Here is a 23,587-nt window from a genome sequence, read left to right as displayed (position 1 = left end):
TTTACCCTTAACTTTGAACTGAGAAAGGTCAAAAGAATTGAATGTGGTTCATTGTAGCAACGTAATTGCTAAGCCCACAAAACTTGTAAATTAATGTGTGTAATCCAATTGTGTTTAATTGAATTATTGTGCTTAAGCGAGCAAAAGATTTAAGCCAACTTAATCATTGACAGGAAAGTCTCTTCATCTTGTGTGTGTGTAGAGTCTTTATGGAGGCATAAAAGTTTATCCCACGTGCTAGTGTGAAATTTTTCATTTTTGTATTTTGCTAGACTTATTACCATTGTATTGATTTAGTATTGAATTGGAGTTTTTAGAATTTAATGTATTATAATGTATTTATAAGTTTAATAAACTTTTGCTTATCAAATAATCAGTTGTCTGAAATTGCCATTCAACGCACCGCTTGTGATAACGTACGAAGCTAGGCGCGCGCGCGTGTGTGTGTGTGGGAGGGGTTAAGTTACGAGATCAAGGTTATGACTGCATGATTATTTCACTTCTAGACTTATTTAGGAATTGCTTCTTGTTTTAAATTTCTTTATAAACTAAATATCCTAAATGGCACAGCTTTAAAAAATAAATGTTTTAGGGTACTAAGAGGAGCAAGAGCTTAGATTTCTAGTATGGAAGAGACGATACGCGAAGAAAAAGGATAAGCTATATAAAGGAAAGGAAAGTATAAGGGAAATATATATATTTAAACAAGAATGGGACACAACAATACTTAAAAGAAATAGGCTTTCCTTTAAGGTAGGTTTAAAATGTATGCCACAAAACAGCTCATGACTCAAATTACGGGGATAAAAATCCCTTATTATTTTACAGCCAGTATGCGAAACTCTAAGATGGAAAACTACGATCTACGAGTTTCATGCCGAAGAACTATCAGCGAATCCAAGTAAGTGACCACTTGGTAGTACAACACCAAGGCAACTTGATGCAAAGGCGGAACAAGCTCCATCACCATCCTTGATATTTTCTCATAATGTAAAAACACAGCTCCTAGGAGATGTAATACTGCTTTACATTATGAGAAGAGGTCACTACCCAGACCGGTTTCAACCTTTTTGAGGTCTCATCAGTGAGTGGGTAGACCTGGATGATATCAAAGTTTAAGTGAAAAGAACTTACATACCTTCACTATACGAATGCCAGAGTGGTGTGCCCATATATATTATATTATAATTAAGATGAAAAGCCAAACATCTATATTTTCTGGCGAAGTTGGTTAATTTTCACTTAAACTTTGATATCATCTGGGTCTACCTACTCACTGATGAGACCTCGAAAAAGGTTGAAACCGGTTCTGGGTAGTGACCTCCCCTCATAATGTAAAGCAATATTACATCTCCTAGGAGCTGTGTTTTCACATTATGAGAAAATATCAAGGATAGTGAGGGATCTTGCTCCACCTTTGCATCGAGTTGCCTTGGTGTTGTACTACCAAGTGGTCACTTACACTTGGATTCGCCGATAGTTCTTCGGTGAATCCAAGAGTAAGTGACCACAAGAGTTTCGCATACTGGCTGTAAAATAATAAGGGATTTTTATCCCCTTAATTTAACTAACTTCCCCAGAAAATATAGCCATTTGGCTTTTCATCTTAAGCTCATGACTCAGTTTGTGTTTTCTTTCATTTCTTCTTCATTATGAAGGGTAAATTTATATAAATTACCCATAAACAATCATTTAAAGGGAAGTCAAATAATGAAATTTATAAAAGAAAGTAGACAGCACTCTATGTGGAGCTGGACTTCCTTTTCACAATGCACTCATGCAACAATTATCTTGCAAAGACAAGTCTTTGACTTGTCTTTGCAAGATAATTGTATTTTTTTAAATAATAGTATTATAAATGAATGTACTTTATGCACAATTTTTGCACGTTTGATTACACTGAGCTAATTTGGGAGGAGTTTTTGGCATTAGATAGTGAACCCTCTCCAAAAGTTATAGTCATTAGTGAGACTTGGCTAACAGCAGATGATGTGGTTACAGGGATTGAATGTGAAGGGTTTAGCATTTTCAGAGAAGACAGGATGGGGTGGGGGGAATACTGCTGCTGATAGCAGATGAATTGCAGCCAAAAAGAATAGGAGACTGGTGGAAGGGTGGCTGTTTATTTGAAGCAATTTGGTGTGAGATTACAGCCACAAAAACAAAATTTTTGATAGCGTGTCGTTTCGGAGCTCACTTCAGTAATGCCCTAGAACTGAGTAAAAAGCCAAAGACATAAAAAGGGGCACCCCTAAAAAAAAAAATAGCTAATTAGCCATAAAATTAATAAATTCTTGACATGTATCTTCAAGGAATGCAAAAAAGGTCATGACAGTGATAACAAACTTCTTACTTATCAATATCAGATTAATTTGGAGGAAAATTGTCAATTAGAACGTAGCTTGGTAGCTACCTTCCAATTGACAAGTTTCCTCCAAATTAGTCTGTTATTTGTCAGGACTCTTCTAATTTTTTCACAGAGCAGTTATTCAGATTAGTTAAGGAATCCATCAGACTTGTACTGGATTTATTTAAGAGTATATCATCATGTATACAAATTCATGTGGAGAGAAGACACAAGGAGTATTTTCTTCATACTAGTTCAGAATACAAGATTATACAGAGGATTTGAAATTGGAAGTGATCACTTAGTTATAAGTAGGATAAAAATTAATATCATATTAAAAAGAACAGTACATAAGAGTTTTCAAAACAATTAAAAGTTGAGTAGCTTTTACAGGTAAACTGTAGACTCAAATATACAAACCTTATTTAAGAAAAAAATAATAACAAAAATAAACAAACAATTTAAAAAATGAACCAAACTATGGCCAGGCTGATTGAGTGGGTGATTAGTGCATCTACTCTCCAACCAAGATGCTGCAGGTTTTTGAATCCTGCTATGAATGTTTGAGAATGTCTTCAGATTTGAGATTAATTTTATTTAACGGTATTAGACCACCTCCACCTCCCTGTTAATTGGAGGCCTCCAGTTGCCTGAAAAGTTTCATGTTTGGTCTCTAGAGCAGGATTTCCAGACTATGTAAAAAAATTAAATAAAAAATGCAAAATAAAATTCATAACACATCCATGGCATTTATACCAGGTACTACAGGTATAAATCAGACCTTTTGTGCATGGGAGCACAAACAAAGAAGTCTCAGTGGCAAGCTCTGAAGAAAACACTGACTGATTCATCTAGTGAGATGTGTTAAAGTTGCCTGCAAGGATAGAAAAATAAGAACAACACAGCCGATGCAAGAAGTTAAAGAAGTAGTCCTGGAAAAGAAGAAACAGAACAGTATTAGAAAAAAATTCAAGTGGAATGAAAACAGGAGAATAAATAAATATATGTATGTATGTATACATACATATGTATAGCATCTAATTCTGGAAAAGGCAGCTAGAATAGATGACACTCAACCAATAATGCTCAAATGTGGAGGTATAAAAATTTTGCAGTCGCTACATTGCATAACTCAGCAAACTTGGTTAGAAAGTCGAATTCCAAGCAAGTAAAGCATTCGTAATAGTTCCTATCTATAATAATAATAATAATAAAAAGGGAGGGAAACGTTAGGTTTTTATTTTCATTAACCTTGGATCTTTTCTGTTTAGAAAATTGTGAACAGCCAGTGTATCATATCATTGCCATTAGGAAAAATATCTGAGACATCATCAAATTGGATTTTTTCCAGAGCAGTAGGTACATTGTTTTATCTGGTTCTGGGGAGAACACATGTATCTATGCTGTCTGTAGATGGACCATCTATCAGAGGGTCTGGTGGTCAACTGGATCTGGTGCGAATTCTAAAAAATAATGGAACGTGCATTCCATTTGTGGTGGAACCATTTTTGGTATGTCTGCTATAGTGATTCCACATCTGTTATTTTCTTTTATGAATTATAGACAACAAGGAAATACCATTCAGCAATGTTTTAATTATGAGAAGACAGGATTGACATACCTGTCAAGCACCCTACAGATACATTCTTGGCTTAGAAAAGTTTACCAATATGTTCAGTTTTTATATTTTGGGTCTCTTTTTTCATCCTGCCACCTTTGGTATGTTCAAGAGCAAGCAGGATGATCTCCCTCAAATTTAGGGCATTTTAGTGTCTAACTCTTACAGTCTTCCTTGTTTCATTATTTTTTTCTCAAACTGGAGTAAAAGGCTGAATATCTAAACTGCCCAGTTGAACTTTACATCCTGGATCCTTTGAACTGCTTTAGGTGTCAAAATATCGGTGTTCGTAATATATCCCACTTTCACAGATTTTGTTGGTTTAGAGATATTTGTAATGTTTAGTAATTCGTAATTTATAGTTTATTATTTTATTATATTGTTATTGGAAGTTTATTTTTCATTTGGTTAGACTATATTAAATTCAGTTTAATCCTTTATCCAAGTGTAAGCAAACAAAGTTTACACCTGAAAATATCTTCAGGACTGAAGTAAGGTAGTGCAACACCAAGCAACTCCGAGCAAAGGTGGATGAGAGATGAGAGCTTGGTCCACCTTTGCTTGGAGTTGCACTACCTTACCTTAGTCCTGAAGATATTTTCAGGTGAAAACTTTGTTTGCTTACACTTGGATAAAGGATTAATCTAAATTTATTATAGTTTATGATATTACTTTTTTACTCTATGTATTTCCCCTCTTACTTCGTTAGTTTTCGTGGTTGCTTGAGCCTGTACACGATGCCTATATGCTTTGATTTCAAACTCACATATAATATTATTATTTAACTTTAATCCTTTAGTAATCTATTTAGCTTTCTCACCCCCCCCCCCCCAATGCCATAAAGTAAGCTCTCACACACATGCTAATATCGTAGACTGAGGAAAAGCCTCTGGCTGGGGCCAAATTCTAAATCTACATTGCTATAATTCAAATGTATTAAGCCTTAAAAATTTATTTTTGTTAACGACTGTGCCATTAAGGATTGTGTAAAAGAATTTTCTATCTTTCTTTTACATACAAGAGATATTTTGGCTAAGCACGTATAATAACCCTAAAATCAATTTTATCTCAAGCAACTCCGAATTACTCAGTCGTGGCTGTTACTTTAGTTAGGTCACACAGATTCAATTTGTTTTTATGAGACAGTGCATTAGCTAACAAAGATCAGGCAAGCTATTAACAAAACCAAACATGTTTATTTTAACTTAGATAGTTTATATACAAAAATATAAGTAAATAGAACATATCACGTGTGATTCTCCACACATTCATTAAAACAATTCCCTTAAAGCATTAGACAAAGAAATTATTTACACTCAACTTATTAAACACGTGGATGGATTTTAGCACACATAACCTTACTCTCATTACAAATAATATAAGGCAAAATTATACCATACACATTCTAAGCATTATCTAACACAAGCATTATTGAAGTCTACAGTATCACGTTCGGCTTTCTGACCTCTTCATGCCATTAGTTAAACAGAATCAACATCTATCATCTGTACACAAATTGTAGGCTATTAACATAAAGCAATTTACTTACAAGCTCACTATATCATGTACAGTCCTGAATCCTAAATGGTTAAGGGTGAATTCCGCTGGCTCGTTTCTTAATCTTGCGCTATGGCTGTGATCGGTCACCATCCGACGGTTGTCATCTCGCAAGTTCCTTCCTTGTAACAGTACTGCATATCTTCGGTGATGTCAGGAACTGGTTCGGCTGCAACAAATCAGCACAAACGTGGGTCGGAACACTCGAAGAATTTCATGGAAGGTTACCTTGAAATACGGCCTTTTCTGCCAGAGAATTCCCCATGCTCTCCAGAACTACTGTTTGCGGGACCCCGACTCTTACCCTCCTCGAAAAGCTTGCCACAGGAACAAAAAAAATGAGAGCTTTCGCCCCCTCAATCTCCACCTTTTATATCATTTGCCATTCCTTGGCCTTCCAAAACTTCCCGGATTTGCTGGAGGCTCCCTTATGTCACCCACACTTACGTTAGGTTTTGGCAGCAAAACTCATAATCTGGCAACCTTTGAGACTGTTGTTGACCTTCAGTTTACTAGCCTAATCCTGTCTGATCTTTTTAGTTACAATTGCTTGTGGTTCTAGATTCAGTTATTCTAACATTATATTACAAAATTTATTACATTGCAGTAGGTTACATACATTTCTAATTATATGTATTTTATGGTCCATGTAAATAGGTGAAAAATATCTCTATTTTTCACCACAAAAGATTTTACATATTGAAAATGAGAATGATGTTCCTGGTGGGAACCAGGTGACTATATATAGGAGCATGTGTTCAAAAGTATTTATTTTATATTTACTTTTTCACACTCAGTGATTAAAACATGACTGATTTTTTAAATTTTGCTTTTGTTTTAATATTTCAATGGTTTTTTGACATGGCTGGGGCTTGAGAGCCCCTCACATACAAAGGATGAGAAAGAGAAGACTAGAGAGTTCTATAATTTTTTTTTTAATGATGCTTTATTTAATTTTTGTGACTGTATTGAGATCAAGTACTCACCGTTTCTGAAAGTGCAACTTTGTAATACTGTACTTGAGTCTCTAATGACAGTTTCTGTCCAGTTATCTCTTCCAATTTCTTTGCAAGATCTTCTAAAGCACAATTTTTTTTATTTATATCAGTTATAGTAACTGCTTTGGAAGAATCAATCTGATTGCACAGAAATGTCAATGCTTTATCTTCAAATTCAGCTCGCCATTGGCTGTGTTCCTGAAAAATATTTTAAAATGTTAGGCTCCAACAAAGAAATAAACCGTAGGTGCTATTATCAAACTTAGATAAAAAAAAATTTGCAGTCAATTTCTTATTTGTTCACTAGAATATTACAGCAAATAGGAGCAGAAAATCTAGTATGAAAAGAAAAAACCATGATATTAACATGCCATAAACTCACTGAGTTTAGTATGCAGATTAACTGATTTCATTGTTCCATCAGTATATCAGAATTGCTATTACTAGGTGGAATTCATGGCCAAAGCAACAAAGGCTTAGTCAATGTCTGTTTAAGGCATGTTTTTTTTTTTTTTTTTTTTTTTAGAGAAAAATCAGAGTTTCAGGGGTAAAAAATCCTGCCACTGACAGTGTTCCTGAACAAAAAATAACATAAAAAAAATGCAAGTTCTCTGCACCCTACCCAGAAATTGCAGCAAGTTCTGAGATTGACCAAGATCAAGAAACTGGCATTTTTTAAAACAAAGAACCTTTCATTAAAAATCTTGCAACTCAAGGGCTTCTTTTTGTCCTGCAATAAGCCTTCGGTAAGTAAAGTTCAGTAATGCAAAGATTTCATTACAGTTCAAGCTATTTTAAATGTCTGGAAATTAGACTGAAAATAACATGTCCAAAATGAAAACTAATTTCAATTAATGAGGATAGAAAAAAAATTGCAGCTGAATTAGAGAGGCTTGAGGGAGAAAACATTTTAGGTCAGCTAAACATTGTTATTCGTACCTTTTACAAGAATTGGTGTTACGAATTTTTGTAGAACTGAAGACAGTCTCTCCAGATTAGTGAGTGAGTTAGTGTGTATAAGGAGAATGCCAACTTGACTGACAAAGTAAGGCTTCATACAATTTGGACCAAGAAATGAAAAGCTACTATGCAATGGCTTTAATGGACATCCCCCCCCCCAAAAAAAAAAAACACTGCAAAAAAAGTGAAAGGTGAAGAGAGTTATTAAAAGGATGAACATGACACTAGAAAATATGAAAATGTCATTTGTACCAATGCACAATGATTAGCAACTGCTATCTTAAAATCAGCACATAAAGTACTGCAGAAAATTCAAAAGCAAGTCATCGAAATAGTTCTGAAATTATGACATGTTAGCTGGTAAAAAGAAGGGATTCCCATAAGTGAGATAATTAAAGAGATACAGCATTCATAGAAGGTTCATTCCTTCATAATTTCAATTGCTGTCTCTTCTGTAGATGGGAGTACAAATATAACAGACGTTTTTCAAATAGGAGCATAATTATTCTCAAAGGGGAGATACGAACAAGAATGAGTAATGGTTTTGCATAGAGAATAATCCTATTCTCTAGGATTATTCCCTATGCAAAACGGGGGAGGGGGAGCTATATGCTACCATGCTAGGGAGATGATTATGAGCAAGGTGGTTTCTGGCTGCTTTCATTGCCGTGGTATATTTTATGACTAGCTGTGCATATGTTCACAGGACCAGTTTACCTGTTTTGAGGGATGAAAAACCTGAGTTACCACGAGAAAAAATCCTCCACCTCCGTATGAGACCAATTAACTCATCTTGAGTAGAAAGAGACCAGATAAAGGTTCCTCTGTCACCGACGAGAATTGAACCCAGGTCTTTCTGACCAAAGGGTTTCGTCTATACTGAGTGAGCTACGAAGGCTCCCATGGAGAATGATACAAACACCATATCAAATTAAAATAGATATGACAGGCATAACAGAAAGAACCTTTTTAAGAGACTTGCAAATAGCGATATAATCCTGTAACAAGCCTTTAGGTAGTTCTCATTGACAACTTTTGGAAGAGGAAAGAGATAGTGTCATTGAGCCAGCAACCTCTCTTCCCCATGTTGCAGGATTTTACATAATATGTAAAACAGAAGAGCAACAAAAGTATTTTGCAAAGACAAAACAAATTCCAAATTTCACAATTATTCTGAAATTTAGTGTTTGTCACTAACTTAAACAGTCAAATGGACAATCACAATCCAATAGTAGTAATATAAGAATAAATAATAATAATACAAGAAAAAGGGGAAAAACAAGATGAGAACATAAAACAGTAACATTTTTATCAGAATACAAATGGACACTGTGCTCACTCTGATTTTTCTAATTTTTTTTTAAATTAAAGAGATGCTGTTTCAATTAGCATTCTTAATACAGCAAACATCACACAATTTCTATTTTAGGATTTGATCATGGTATAATTAAAATTATACATTAAAATACAAAAAACAATATATTCAAACAATAAACTAAATGAACGTTACTAAAAATAAAATCAATATTGCTTAACCCTTTATTTGACAGTGTTGATCTCAGGCAACATGACTTTACAGTTGTTCTATTCCCATGCTAATGGATTACCACCAAAATTGTCATTATTGCTTCTAGGCAACTTCATGGATGCACAGTGAAACACTTTTTTTGAATAACATTTTAGCCAACTAATGGCACCCACTCTGTTTACTCTGATGAGAAGGAGCTGGAAACTGAAGAGAAGCATTGCTTTTTTTTTTTGCTTTGTGATCTAGTAAGTGTATCAAAGTGAGTGTTATTGTGTTTTCTCGATTTATAAACAGCTGAGTATCATTTCCGATGCATTATATTTTTTGCTATGAGAGGGAGGTGAGTGGGAAAATTGTTTTCTGCTAATGTTACTTCTAGTTAATATTGCCATTACAGCTACTGTCTAGGAGATTACCTACTACTGTAGTTATCACCAAACAACAAAAGGTATGTGACCTTTTGTTCTTTGGTGATAAACCCACAATTCTTCGACTATTTTAATAAGTAAAATAGTAACTGCAGGGTGCTTAAGGTTCAAAGCTGTATAACTCAGAGGAAATTCCACATCACCTTTAAAGGAATGCAGGGAACCAACCAGGGCTTCTGACCTAATGTCCAATCCTCACCTTCTTGTGGTGCAACCTGTTGGGTATTCACCTAGATACTGAACAAACGAGGATGGGCTGGCAATTTGGGATTTAGCCGACCAAATTGTAATTCTTATTGGTTTAAACCAAATTATAAAATGATGGCACAACATAACAAAATTTCATGCTGGCTGGGTCATTGCCAGGTTAAACAAGGCCCTGTTGTTTTCACCAGGGAACCAGGGTAAACAGCGAAAAGTCAGCTATTGGAACAAAGAAAAAACACCCCAACTCAACATCAGCAGAGTTAAAGATCGGTACTATCAACATAAGAAGCATGAATGGCAAAGAAATGGAGCTAGCTGAAGAATTAGATAAGTACCAGATCGATATCATAGGAATGACTGAAACAAAAAAGACAAAAACTGGTGAGATCTTTCTGAGCAATAAATACAAAATGTTATAATCAGGCAATGACAATCAAGGAAAAGAAGGAGTAGTCATAGTATTCAATACAAAATACTAGGCTAATCTTCTTGAATGGCAGGCAGTCTCAAGTAGAGTGATGAGGGCAAATATCAGAATGGGGAACTGGACAATGAGACGTACTTGTCCCTGTGGTCCCACAGAAGGTTCTACTAAGGTAGAAGTGGAGGAATTTTTTAATGCTTTAGAGAAAGCATCTGACACAATGAAAAAGGTAAAGTTGGTCCTTGTTGGGGATCTAAATAGCAGAGTAGGAAATGATTGTCAGACATACAAAAATATATTGGGAAAATTTGGAGAAAAGAGCAAAGCTAATAATAATGGCAAATATTTGTTAGATTTCTGCTCAGGACATGGACTGATTATTACTAACACCATGTTCCAATATAAAAATGTGCACAAATTCACATGGAGAGAAGAGGCAAGAAATAAGAAAGTCTCATTGACTATGTTATTGTTGATAATGATGTTTTCTCCATTGTGGAGGACACCAGAGCATTTGAAATTGGAAGTGACCACTATTTAGTCTTGAGCAGGATAAAATTGAATTTCATATTAAAAAGAATAACATGTAAGAAAGTTTTAAAGCGAATAAAAGTTGAGCAGCTCTCAGATGTGAACTGTAGACTAAAATACACAAAGATTATTGAAGGAAAAATGAAAGAGTTTGAGAACAGGAACCAAACTTTAGATATTCAGTGGCAAGCCTTGAAGAAAGTCCTGATCGATTCAGCTAGAGAGGCATGTGGTGAGGTTGTCTGCAAGGATAGAAAAATCAGAACTCCATGGTGGACACAGGAAGTTAAAGAGGCAGTGAAGGAAAAGAAGAAAGCATATCAAAAGTTCCTGGCAAATAAGTCAGCTTGTGCTCTTAGAGAATATAGAGACAAATGTAAAAAAGCTAAACCCTGTGTAAAACTAGCTAAACAAAAGTCATGGAAAGACTTTGACAAGAACATAGAAAATAAATATGAAGAAGGTGGCAAAATAATTTGGAGGTTATTGAAGAAGCTTAGAAATGGAGGAAAGAGTACTGTAAAAGTAGTTAGAGATGATAAAAGTGACATGAAAACGGGAGAAAAAGATATCCTTGAAGTATGGAGTAATTACTTCGAGAAATTGCTAAATGAAACAAGACTTGATAGCACAGTGGTAAAAAACACTTAACAGGCATATAGTCAAGAATACATATCCATGCTTGAAGTAGATAAAGCCACCAAAGGCTTGAAATGTGGAAAGGCAGCAGGAGTAGATGATATTCCACCAGAAATGCTGAAGTATGGTGGTATAAAAGACTTGCAGTGGCTGCACCGCATAGTTCAGAAGGCCTGGACAGAGGGATGAATTCCCGATGATTGGAGTAGAGCTCTAATAGTACCCATATATAAAAAGGGAAATAAAACTGAATGTGAGAATTACAGAGGTATTTCCCTACTGAGTGTTCTGGTAAGATATATGCAAATATACTTGAGAAACGGTTGAGAATTGTAAAAGAAAAGCTTGGTGAAGAACAAGCTGGATTCCGGCCAAATAGAGGCTGTCAGGATCAGATTTTCACTTTACGACAAATAGCGGAGAAATCACGGGAATATAACAAAGATCTCTAATTGAGTTTTGTAGATCTGGAAAAGGCATATGATAAGGTGCCATGAGAGAACCTATTCAATACACTACAGTTATATGGTGTCAATGGGGCATTATATCAAGCAATACTTAGTCTTTATTTGAGTTGTAAGTCAGCAGTTAGAATTGAAGGAAGTACAGGAAGATGGTTTAATGTTCAATCTGGTGTGAGACAAGGATGTACATTATCCCCTCTGTTATTCATTATCTATATGGATCACACTATGAAGGAAAGTGGTATTAAACATATCAAAATTGGAGATGTTAATGAAGCTCTTTGCTTTATGCGGACGATGTTATACTTATCAATAAAACCACTACGAGTCTGCAAGATTCCTTGAATAAAATGAATAACTGTTGTAATAGATATGGTATGAAGGTCAGCAATAAAAAGACAAAGACAATGAAAATAGGCAGAATCGTTGAAAATGTCAACTGCACTGTGAACAGAGAACCTGTGGAACAAATAAAACATTTCACCTACTTAGGCACGATTTTTAGTGAAGATGGTAAATTAAATATGGAAATAGATAACAGAATCAATAAAGCTAGTATAGTAGGAAGTCAATTGAATAAATTCATGATGAATAAGAGAAAAACTAGTAGGAACACTAAATTAGCTGTATACAAGACAGTGTTCAAACCAGTTTTAACTTATGGATCTGAGAGCTGGGTCAGAAGTAAAACACTTGACCAAAGACTAGAGACCACAGATATGAGTCCTGAAAAAGATTAGGGCGTGAACAGATGGTATCAATGGAAATATCATTAAAAATGAGGATATTAGGAAAGAACTTGACATTGTCAGCATCCAGGAATGCGTTAGCAGAGCTAATCTCAGGTGGAATGGTCATTTAAACAGAATGGGCGAGGAAAGATTAGCAAAACAAGTGTTCTCTGCCAGGTTGGCAGGAAAATGATCCAGTGGAAGACCAAGATATAGGTGGTTTGATAGGGTACGAAGTGCCTTAGATGACAGAAATATAAGATCTGATAATATTTGTGTCTTGACAAGTAACAGACTGATTTGGAGGAAAATTGTAGATAGGAAGTTAGTAATGATGTAAATTTTTCATGTAGTACTATCATATCCTGTACACCCCCCTTGAGGGTACATGGCAAGAATATGATGATGATGAAATAGTAACTGCATAAGAGACTACACGGGCATATCCACAGTACAAAACTAATTATACCAAGTAATGTCATCTGATATGAAACTAACCACAGAATCATGCACATACTGAAATGCATTTTTAATTACATTATGAATTGAGCTGACTAAGGAAATCTCTTTCTCTCTAATGAGAGTTACTATCCCCTACATTTAAGGAAGTTTTCAAATTTGTAAATAGTTATAAAAAGTTTTGTAAGATTTTACTAAGAAAATATATTTATTTGCTACTTCTCTTTACCTGAAACTGTGATGAAAGCAAACAAATTACGTGCAATTGATTAACACATTCTAAAGAATGTCCTATTGACATTTTTTCTTGAAAACTTGGTGGTTTTAGTGATTGGCAAACATTTTGGAAGGAACGCTTTCCTTGATTGTTACACAGTGATCAACATTCATTTCAGCAAAATTATGGAGACCACAATCATGTTAGGTTGATAAGAATTTCGCAGGCCTCCTCAAATTTATGCTCATACCCCGTTTTGTATGATGTAAACAACAGGTGCCTTTAATTTTCTTTAGAATTGACTTGAAAGGCATCTGTTGTATACATCATAAAAAATGTGGTATGAGCATAAATTTAAGGAGGCCTGCAAAATTCTTATCAACCACCCTAATCTTAACAATAATGGTGGCCTAAAAATCCTAAGAATATGGATGTCACATATTCTACCCACTTAACCTTTTGGTTTAAAAATTAATTATAATTAGGACAGTAAGAAATCTAGGATCTTAACTCTAATATAACAACACTCTTGTTAAATTATGGATTAGGCCACCACATTTGCTGTAATAAAATTGTCTGTATGAATTTGTTGTGTTATAAATAGAATATAGCTTTGATGTAGTTTTTTTTTTCCCACTAGAGGTCAGACCAGTGGAACAATGGCTAATCAAATCACTGTCACTAACTTACCGTTTGAAATGTAATATAGATTGACTTTGAACATATATGTGTATACTCCAGATGATGATGATCTTAATATTCATATTAACCACCCTAATCTTAACAATAATGGTGGCCTAAAAATCCCAAGAATATATAGATGTCACATATTCTACCCACTTAACCTTTTGGTTTAAGAATTAATTATAATTAGGACAATAAGAACTCTAGGATCTTAAATCTAATATAACAACACTCTTGTTAAATTATGGATTAGGCCACCACTTTTGCTGTAATAAAATTGTCTGTATGAATTTGTTGTGTTATAGAATATAGCTTTGATGTAGTTTTTTTTCCCACTAGAGGTCAGACCAGTAGAACAATGGCTGATCAAATCACTGTCACTAACTTACTGTTTGAAATGTAATATAGCTTGACTTTGAACATATATGTGTATACTCCAGATGATGACCTTAATATGAAGGTCAAAACGTCGGAAAATTAAAGTAATTATTCATAACATAGTTGTAGTCTCCATAATTGACTGAAATGGATTTTGCGAGAAAAACTGTTCCAGAGAAAATAAATGGAATAAAAGGGGAAGAGGAGAAGCAAGTTTAGTGAGTTTCAGCAATTCAAAAAGTATGTTGGGAAGTTGATGCTCATGTTTAACTGGCCGAATGAAAAAGTAAGAAATGAAATGAAAAAAATGATGCATGGGCACAGTGGAACATCATCCATCAAAGTATTTGTAGAAAATACAGAGTTGAAAGTCACCCAATGTGTGCTACTCGCAAATTTTAGTTTACAGGATCTTTATAACGTCTTTGTCTATATTAGATATATGTTTAATTGATAAAAGAAAGTAATATTCTTTATCTTTAATTAATTACTTAATTTTTTTCCTATCAATATAAAACTTTTTTGACGTACTCCCCCACATGAAGAACAAGCTGGATTCAGGCCAAATAGAGGCTGTCAGGATCAGATCTTCACTTTACGACAAATAGTTGAGAAAGCATGGGAATATAACAAAGATCTGTATTTAAGTTTTGTAGATCTGGAAAAGGCATATGACAAGGTGCCAAGAGAGAAGCTATTCAATACACTAGTTATATGGTGTCAATGGGGCATTATATCAAGCAATACTTAGTCTGTATTTGAGTTGTAAGTTGGCAGTTAGAATTGAAGGGAGTACAGGAAGATGGTTTAATGTTAAATCTGGTGTAAGACAAGGATGTACATTATCCCCTCTGTTATTCATTATCTATATGGATCACATTATGAAGGAAAGTGGTATTAAACATGATATAAAAATTGGAGATGTTAATGAAGCTCTTTGCTTTATGCAGACGATGTTATACTTCTAAATAAATCCGCTACAAGTTTGCAAGATTCCCTGACTATTGAATAACTGTTGTAATAGATATGGTATGAAGGTCAGCATTAAAAAGATAAAAACAATGAAAATGGGTAGAATTGTTGAAAATGTCAACTGTGTTGTGAACGGGAACCTGTGGAACAAGTAAAACATTTCAGCTACTTAGGCACGATTTTTAGTGAAGATGGTAAATTAAATATGGAAATAGACAACACAATCAACAAAGCTGGTATGGTAGGCAGTCAATTGAATAAATTCATATGGAATAAGAGAGAAATTAGTAGGAACACTAAATTAGCTGTATACAAGACAGTGTTCAAACCAGTTTTAACTTATGGATCTGAGAGCTGGGTCAGAAGTAAAACACTTGACCAAAGACTAGAGACCACAGATATGAGAGTCCTGAGAAAGATTATAGGCATGAACAGATGGCATCAATGGCAATATCATATTAAAAATGAGGATATTAGGAAAGAACTTGACATTTTCAGCATCTAGGAATTCGTTAACAGAGCTAATCTCAGGTGGTATGGTCACTTAAACAGAATGGGTTAGAAAAGATTAGCAAAACAAGTGTTCTCTGCCATGTTGGCAGGAAAATGACCTAGAGGAAGACCAAGATATAGGTGGATGGATACGGTACAAAGAGCCTTAGACGATAGAAATATAAGATCTGATAATGTTGGAGTCTTGACAAGTAACAGACTGATTTGGAGGAAAATTGTAGATAGGAAGTTAGTAATGATGTAAATTTTTCATGTAGTACTATCATATCCTATACACTCCTTGAGGGTACATTAGGAATTTGATGATGATTTGATGACCCCCCCCCCACATACTCATGTACCCCACTTTGGAGACCACTGATTTAAATGATCTGAAGTATCAAAACATTTTTGAATAGGTCAGACTTCTTTCTAGCGTTATGTCCCACCTTGTTGCATGGTCTACTGTTTTGCATCTGGCCATCCATTTCACTCAGTTTGCAGAATCAGTAGGGCAGACACCCCATGGCCTACATGTCTTCTTTTAAGCTATTCATCCGTTGCTTTTTATGGGCATCTTTGATTGGCCTATTTTGATGTTGGGGGGGGGGGATTTTCTCTAAGACTAAGTTATGTCAGTACAGTTTATTATATCAAAGGGGGGGGGGTCACTTTTTTATAAAAGTATCTCCTATTAAATATTTTAGGAGATAGGTGCTTTTAAATAGGTCCAGACTATCTTGGAAAAAAGGTTGCTGCTCCACAAAGCAGAAAAAAAAAAACCATTTCCAGAATTTTGCACAAGCAGCTAGTCAGAGCTATTGGTCTAAAATTTTTGAATCCTTACCTGGCTTTGGAAAGTCAAATTCAGTCAAAATTTGAGAGCAAATTCAAAGAAAATAGCTTTTCTTTGAAGGGCCTGTTATATTAAGTTCTTGACAATTTAAATAGAACAGAAATTGGTGATTTTCTGCTTTTAGGTTATTAATTATACATCCTTTGTGTTCTTGGATTAAAGTTGATAATTGGTATGTGTACCCTTAATTTTCCAGATTTTGTCACTGACCTCTTTAGTGTACATGATATCTAGTTATAGAAGTCCTTTTAGTTTTGATGGCAGTTGTATCATGCTCATCATAAGCCATTTAAAAGCAATTAAGTTCATTATGGTGGAATATCTGCAGAAGATAAGCTTTGTTTTGATGATGTGCATTCTGCCACGATTAGAGAAAAAGATGAAAACTCCTGCCTCCCAAGTATTGCAGTTATACTCTATAACCTGACTCACTGCTTTACTAACAGGACATTGTACCATCAAATTCTGCTAAGGATGTAAATAGGTTCTGGTCAACTTTATTTTCCATCATGATGTCCACAGCTACATGTAAACAGCAAATATCACAGGAAGATGTTTATTCCCATAGAGCTGTTTTCTACTTAAACTGCAAGAATAAAGATGAACAGATTAAGTCAACAGCAATAAATATTTGGGAGGACATGTGGAAAAAGTGTTATTCCAATTTAGGAAGGAAAGATTTGTCAAAGCATGTATTCCACAACTCTCCCTCTGGTGTTTGTGCACTATCTCACTATTATAACTATTTTGATTGCCCATAAGGAAAATGTAAATTGCCATTGGTAAGATAAGATGATAAACAAGTTGTCCTGGGATATAACTATAACAGATGCAGCATGATATAATAAGAGGACCTACTGACAGGAAAGATAGAAACTGCCTCTATATTGGTATTAAGCTGGACTATTTGGAATATGGTATGGTTGCCCACTGAATATTGTAACACAGAATCCTCACCAGGTTTTAAATAAGTTGCAGACAAACCACACTGTCTTAGGTTTCAAGAGGCCTTGTCATCAATGTTTGGCAGAAAATCCTCAATATTTTCATAGAAATGTGTTTATTTAAACTCCACCCAGGATACTGGGTATTTTAATAGATTTGGATTTCCTCTGTGGATATTGAAGTATCCACTTTTTTTTTGGATGTGATGTCCAGAGGACTTCCCATCATTGTACCATTATTTTATTTTTTAACTAAATTATTTTTTTATAATTTTCACATGTGTGTGCATGCACATGCACACACTCATGTGAAAACTCTTATGCTGGTAAATTAATAATTTTACTAGATGTTAGGCGAACCACTAATACTACTTTGTCTCCTGATATGGAATGTTCTGCATCTCATTCATCCATGGTGAGAGTAAGCATGGTGATGTTCTTGTTCGTATTTCACACATTTGGATGATGTTTTGCAAGTGCGTTCCTTTGTTACATGCTGCTTACTGGAACAATGGGAAGAGAAGGCAGTGCCACAACAAACAATATAAACATATTATTTCTGGCACTTGAAACACCTCATTGGTGTAGACCCTGACAAGGTATTTGAGATCATTTGATTTCATTGACAGTAGAAATTTATGGGCATCTTCATGTGTTACAATAATTGGTGTCTCCCTCTACTCCAACATATGTTGCAAGAAAAGATAGTTTAATGTTTTCTTAAGTAACTTCACAGAATATCTCTTGAAGAGAGTTCCGACTCCAATGATTTTGAGAAACCTATCTGGATAAATTATATATTGAGTTTTACCCTTTATCCAAGTGTTAGCAAACAAAGTTTGCGCCTGAAGTACTTTCAGGACCGAAGCAGCTTCTCATCCCTTACCTTAGTATCTCCCATAATGCAAAGCACATCTCCTTGTGGACATGTATAATACTATGCATTAAGGGAAGGATCACTACCAGACCGGTTTGGGCCATTATTGAAGTCTGATCAGTGGGAGCCAGACCCAGAGGTGGTGATACTAAGGTGGAAATAATGGAGAAGTCATATTTACCGATACGAGTTGCCAAAGGGTGTCGCACCCTATTATTAAAATTCCCTGGGTTAGAAAGTTTATGGAAGTTTTTTCATTTGGCTACGCTACTAATTATATATTGGTTTTATGCTTTATCCAAGTGTTAGCAAACAAAGGTTTGCACCTGAAGTACCTTCAGGATTGAGGCAACTCATGGTAAAGGTGGTATAAGTTCTCATCACTTGCCTTAGTATCTCCCATAATGCAAAGCACATCTCCTTGCAGAGATGTATAATGCTATGCACTAAGGGAAGAGCCACTACCCAGACCAATTTCGACCTTTACTGAGGTCTGATCAAGTGGGAGCCAGACCCAGAGGTGGTGATACTAAGGCGGAGAAGTCATTACCTATACGAGTTGCCAAAGGGTGTCACACCCTATTATTAAAATTCTCTGGATTACAGATAAGTTTATGGAAGTTTTTCACTTGGCTATGCTACTAATTATATATTGGGTTTTATCCTTTATCCAAGTGTTAGCAAACAAAGTTTGCGCCTGAAGTACTTTTAGGACTGAGTTGCCTCAGTCCCGAAAGCACTTCAGACGCAAACTTTGTTTGCTTATTATTATTGTACAGTATTTTTTTCATACTGTCGATTGTACGGTTATACTGGAGGCCTATTTTGATGTATTGTGTGTTCAATTTTGTTTTTTTTTTATAATATAGAGTACATACTGTATTGTCGGCATGAATCACAAATATACACAAAAAGAGGAAATTCAAAACGTGCATAATTTAGTTAAAAATATAAATCCAGATGTTTAAATTTCGCAAACAGATGTTACGGAATGGATTACAGGTAGAACCGAAAGTGAATTCGAAATCAAATCAGATGGTGAAATTATAAATATGACACCACAGAACGAATTAGAAGATGATGATGACGATGAAGAACTCGAAGAAAAAAATAAAACATGAATAGGCAGCTGAGTTTTAATGTGTGTATAGAATGTGCTAAGCAGAATGATACGCCATTCCAAAAAATTTTATTGCTAATGCAGCTCCGAGAAGAAGCATTTGAAAAAAGTTTATAGCTTCCAAGAAGCAAAAGAAAATCAGTGAGTTTTTCACAAAGAAATAAAAAAAACTTTTTTTTTGTCTTGTTTATAAGAAAGTGATAATTTTTTATGCAAATTAAGTTACGTACTGAACTATGCAATTTTACTAAATCAGAATCCTCAACAATACAGGTACATAGAAATTAAATTTTTTACTAAAATAAACTTGTGTACTGTATTATTTTTTGTTTTACATTACAGTACAGTAGCTTTTTTTCTATCAGTTACTTCATTTATTTACAGAATTAAATTGATGTATCATTAGAATCTGATTATTTTTGTCTTAAACGCTATTATTGTTGTCTCTTGGGGGAGAAATTCGCTAATCCGAATGAGCACAGTTTTTATTAGTTCGGATTAGCGAGATACCGCTGTGTATATATATAAATATATATATAAAACAGTTGAAGTGACATCAGAACATCCTGAATATCTTAACATAATCATCTGCAGCCTTTATAAAACTTCAATTCATCCAGATGTGTGTGTGTGGGGGGGGCAATACCGACTAATATCCACTGGATACTCAAAGGATTACAAAACTCAATATTAGAAATATTTCTTGGGCAATAAAAGAAAGCACACATCAAACTGACAATTTACAGTTTTTGCCTTATGTCCAGGAACAACTTTTGCACTAATTTCCATGTGTATATAGCCTGTTAATAAAAATGATAAAATAATTTAGCAGCATCACCAAATTAGACTGGAATGCAGAAATTATTCTGAATAAATTACCTATTAAAGCCTGATATGGTTTAAGCTTAAAAAAAAAAGTTCTAACCAATAAAATAAAAAAAAATCCCTTATCTTCAAATTACATTTAGTTATATTTCCTTTCCTGTTGATAACTCCTATTTTTGTTTATACGTTTTATTAATAAGCAGACTGCCAAATAAGCCAATTCAGTATTCAAATTAATTTTATTTCAGCTTCATCTTACACAGCAGGTTAATAAATAAAATAGTTAAAAACAATTTTGAGACTTACAAAGAATGCAATGTAAATAAATTCATAATCAGAGGGTTTCTTAATCTCTCTGTTTTAAGCACATTCAACAATTGGTTCCATCACAACATTCTGTGCTGCAAAGACAAATGCATCATATAGATTTTAATCACTATTTACAATATTTCAAACTGCAACCAAGGTAGATTATCGATCCTGGGAGATTATAAGGAGGTTGAAGCTAATCCTCTGACAAGCAGACAGATACCAATTTTTCTATGCAGATGAGGTTTTACTAAAAAGCTACTGTGGATGATAGGAAAACAACTGATTTCCTATCATCTAAAACTAGGATGGAGTAAGAATGGAAGAAAATATACTCTTAATCTAGAAAATGTTATAGCAATGGCTAAAAAAGTATGTAACATGATCAAGCTTGCTTGTGAGGACACTGACATCAGACCAGATGGTGATGATACTGTTAATAACTGCCTGTTTGGGTAGATGCTTTTAGACAATAAAGGGTTCAATGAATTGGAATTTGACTATGTGACTTTCTCTAAGCCACGGTAGCCACACAAACAAAACCTCCCATAGTATAGCCAAATGTTGGACACTGAAAGAGCATTCCTTTCACCCATCTCCATAAAATTCAGGGTTTGCTGTGTGCTCTATTTATAAATTTTCCTTGTCAAACTAAGTAGCCCAAATAAACTGAAATAGGACTATAATATAAGGAAGAAATTGAGCCTGAAATAGGAGGGACAATGGCTAATAAAGAGGAGACAAAAAACCTAACCATCGCATGAGTACTAATATAAGACCATTGACAGAATTTAAGTGGGCAAAGTTTGTGATGTGTGAAGGGATATTATCAGTACCCCCCCCTTCTCTGTTAAATGTTTTACTAATTTGTTGAGAATGAATCAATACCATCAAACTCTGGGCTGCAATAGCTCATTTCATTTGTTGATTTTGAGTAATCTATATATGTGTGTGTGTGGGGGGGGAGTTAATCTTGAATGCTCCACCTATTGCTTGTTGGACTTGGAGATCAGTCTAATAAGCAGCAAAGCAATCTAAGTAGAATGGCGCCAATATAGATGTGTTGTCATATGTGTGTGAGAAAAGATGCATTAAGTTAAACAAGCACTGAAAATAAAATTTTCAGTTGTTATCTGCCTATTAAACATCAATGAGTAATGATCACGATTTAATCTTGTACACAAAACTGAAATTCACTTGAGTGCATGTCAGTTTGGCAAACTTAAAATTGATATATAGGCAACTTAAAAGGCTAACTTTTCTGGGACGGTTATAAAAAACTAGTCCACAACTGTATATAAAACTGAAGCACATACTGCTATGGAAAACCCTTTGCACTTACTGTATCTCTGATAGAACCACCAGCATCCTACTTGAAGATGCTAACCAACTACTGGCACACTGCAAAATATATGTAATGTCTAATGCTTTAACTACAAAACAATTTCAGGTAAAAAAAGTTAACATTAGCAGAAATCACCCAATCTTAATGAGCTGCAGCAGAGTCATCACCGCTGCAGCTCATTACCACCATAGATGATTATTACCACATAGATAATTAACCACCATATCAAAAAGGATACAGACATGCCATAATAAGAATGTAATTTTATTTTTGTATAAGGAACTGATTATGCCACACTGGTGGCTACTACACACAGAATATTTAGGAGATAAGCAATGTGCTAAGAATACAGATGTGAGGTTACTAAGATTGTATCAAGATTGCAGAATATTGAGCATAAGGCACAGCAAATAGGGAATGGGACTTGATGGAATACATTCATATCTGAAGCTGTTTCTATGAATTAAACTGATGTTATTCTAGAAGATTCTACAGAGTTGAAATACTATACTAAGACAATCTGAATTTATGATGTGCAATATGCTGATGTAGAATAGTATTCATTAATCTTGTTCTCTACTAAAGAGATGCTATGTAAACAAAGTTAGGATAAAGGACTGAATATAAAGTAGAATGTGGGATTGCATACTGCTAATGAAACAATTTGGGTGCTACATCTAGAGTATGTTTCATGAATGGGGAATTGCAAGCAAACAGTTCAATCAGACTGCAAAGATCATCTGACTCCATATTTATATTGAAAAATTACAAAATGCTAAAAATAAATGTAAGACATTAACATTACAGTTGGAAGGGATAATAGTAAAGCAAGGACACACTGGTGGAGTGAATGAGATAGTTATGAGTACTTGTAATGTAGCATAACAGTCTCATAATGAACAAAATTTTGGCATTATACTTTTTTTATTATTATTATTATACCTGATGTATATACAAAATTGTGGGGTTGTCAACATATAAAATGTTTATCATCCTTTCAGGGATTTGGGTCTGGTAGCCTGTTTCAGTCTCATACATCAAATGGGTTGTATTGAAGTATCTTTTTGAGTAATCTGGAACTGTCCATTCTATCAATCTAATCTTTAAAAAGGTACCTGTGGCATAGCTATAAAACAATACAAATAACACAATAATCAGAGTAATAAATTTTAATGAAAAGTACTCATTTCGTACTGATATTTTGCTTAGTACAAAATATCTGTGCTTTTCATTAAAGTTTGTTATACTGTGGTTGCTGTTATTTTTGTTGTTTTATTCTTCAACATGTTCAATCCACTTCTTTTTGGTATTCATATATTTTGTCCAATATTGAGTCCGTTTTCAGTTCTTTAAGTATATATATATTTTTTTTTTAAATCCCAGAGGGTTATATACCCTCTGGGATATAGCCTGCTGTTTTTTGTTGGAATTGCATTTCTACTGTATCTTTTTTCTTCTGCAATTTTTATGGTCCATACTTCCATACTTCACTTCTGTGCAATAGAGACGTTTGCCAAAACACTCTTGTATGTGCTTCTGAACTTGATTAGATTTGAAAATATTACTATCATCCCTGTTATCTTTAGGAAGTATGAAATTTTGATATTAATGTTACTTTCTTTTGTATATGATACAGCATCTTTTGAATATGATATTGTTCTTTGATTTAGCTTCACA

At 34.5% G+C, this 23,587-nt stretch overlaps 1 protein-coding gene across 4 annotated transcripts in view; it reads right to left on the bottom strand.

Annotated features, from left to right (window-relative positions):
- LOC150102363 (uncharacterized) overlaps window positions 1–23,587 on the bottom strand; it is a 445,051-nt gene that overhangs the window by 218,427 nt on the left and 203,037 nt on the right. For all 4 annotated transcript variants that reach the window (XM_090398788.1, XM_090398787.1, XM_090398791.1 and 1 more), the window contains exon 12: window positions 6,509–6,718. In XM_090398788.1, coding sequence (XP_090254914.1) covers window positions 6,509–6,718 — 210 coding nt within the window. The remainder of the gene's footprint in view (window positions 1–6,508; window positions 6,719–23,587) is intronic.

Source organism: Typopeltis vanoorti, chromosome 10 (genome assembly GCF_054136105.1).
Source record: "Typopeltis vanoorti isolate ZY-2024b chromosome 10, IOZ_Tvanoo_1.0, whole genome shotgun sequence".
NCBI lineage: Eukaryota > Metazoa > Arthropoda > Arachnida > Uropygi > Thelyphonidae > Typopeltis > Typopeltis vanoorti.
This window is presented reverse-complemented; position numbering and strand designations above follow the sequence as displayed.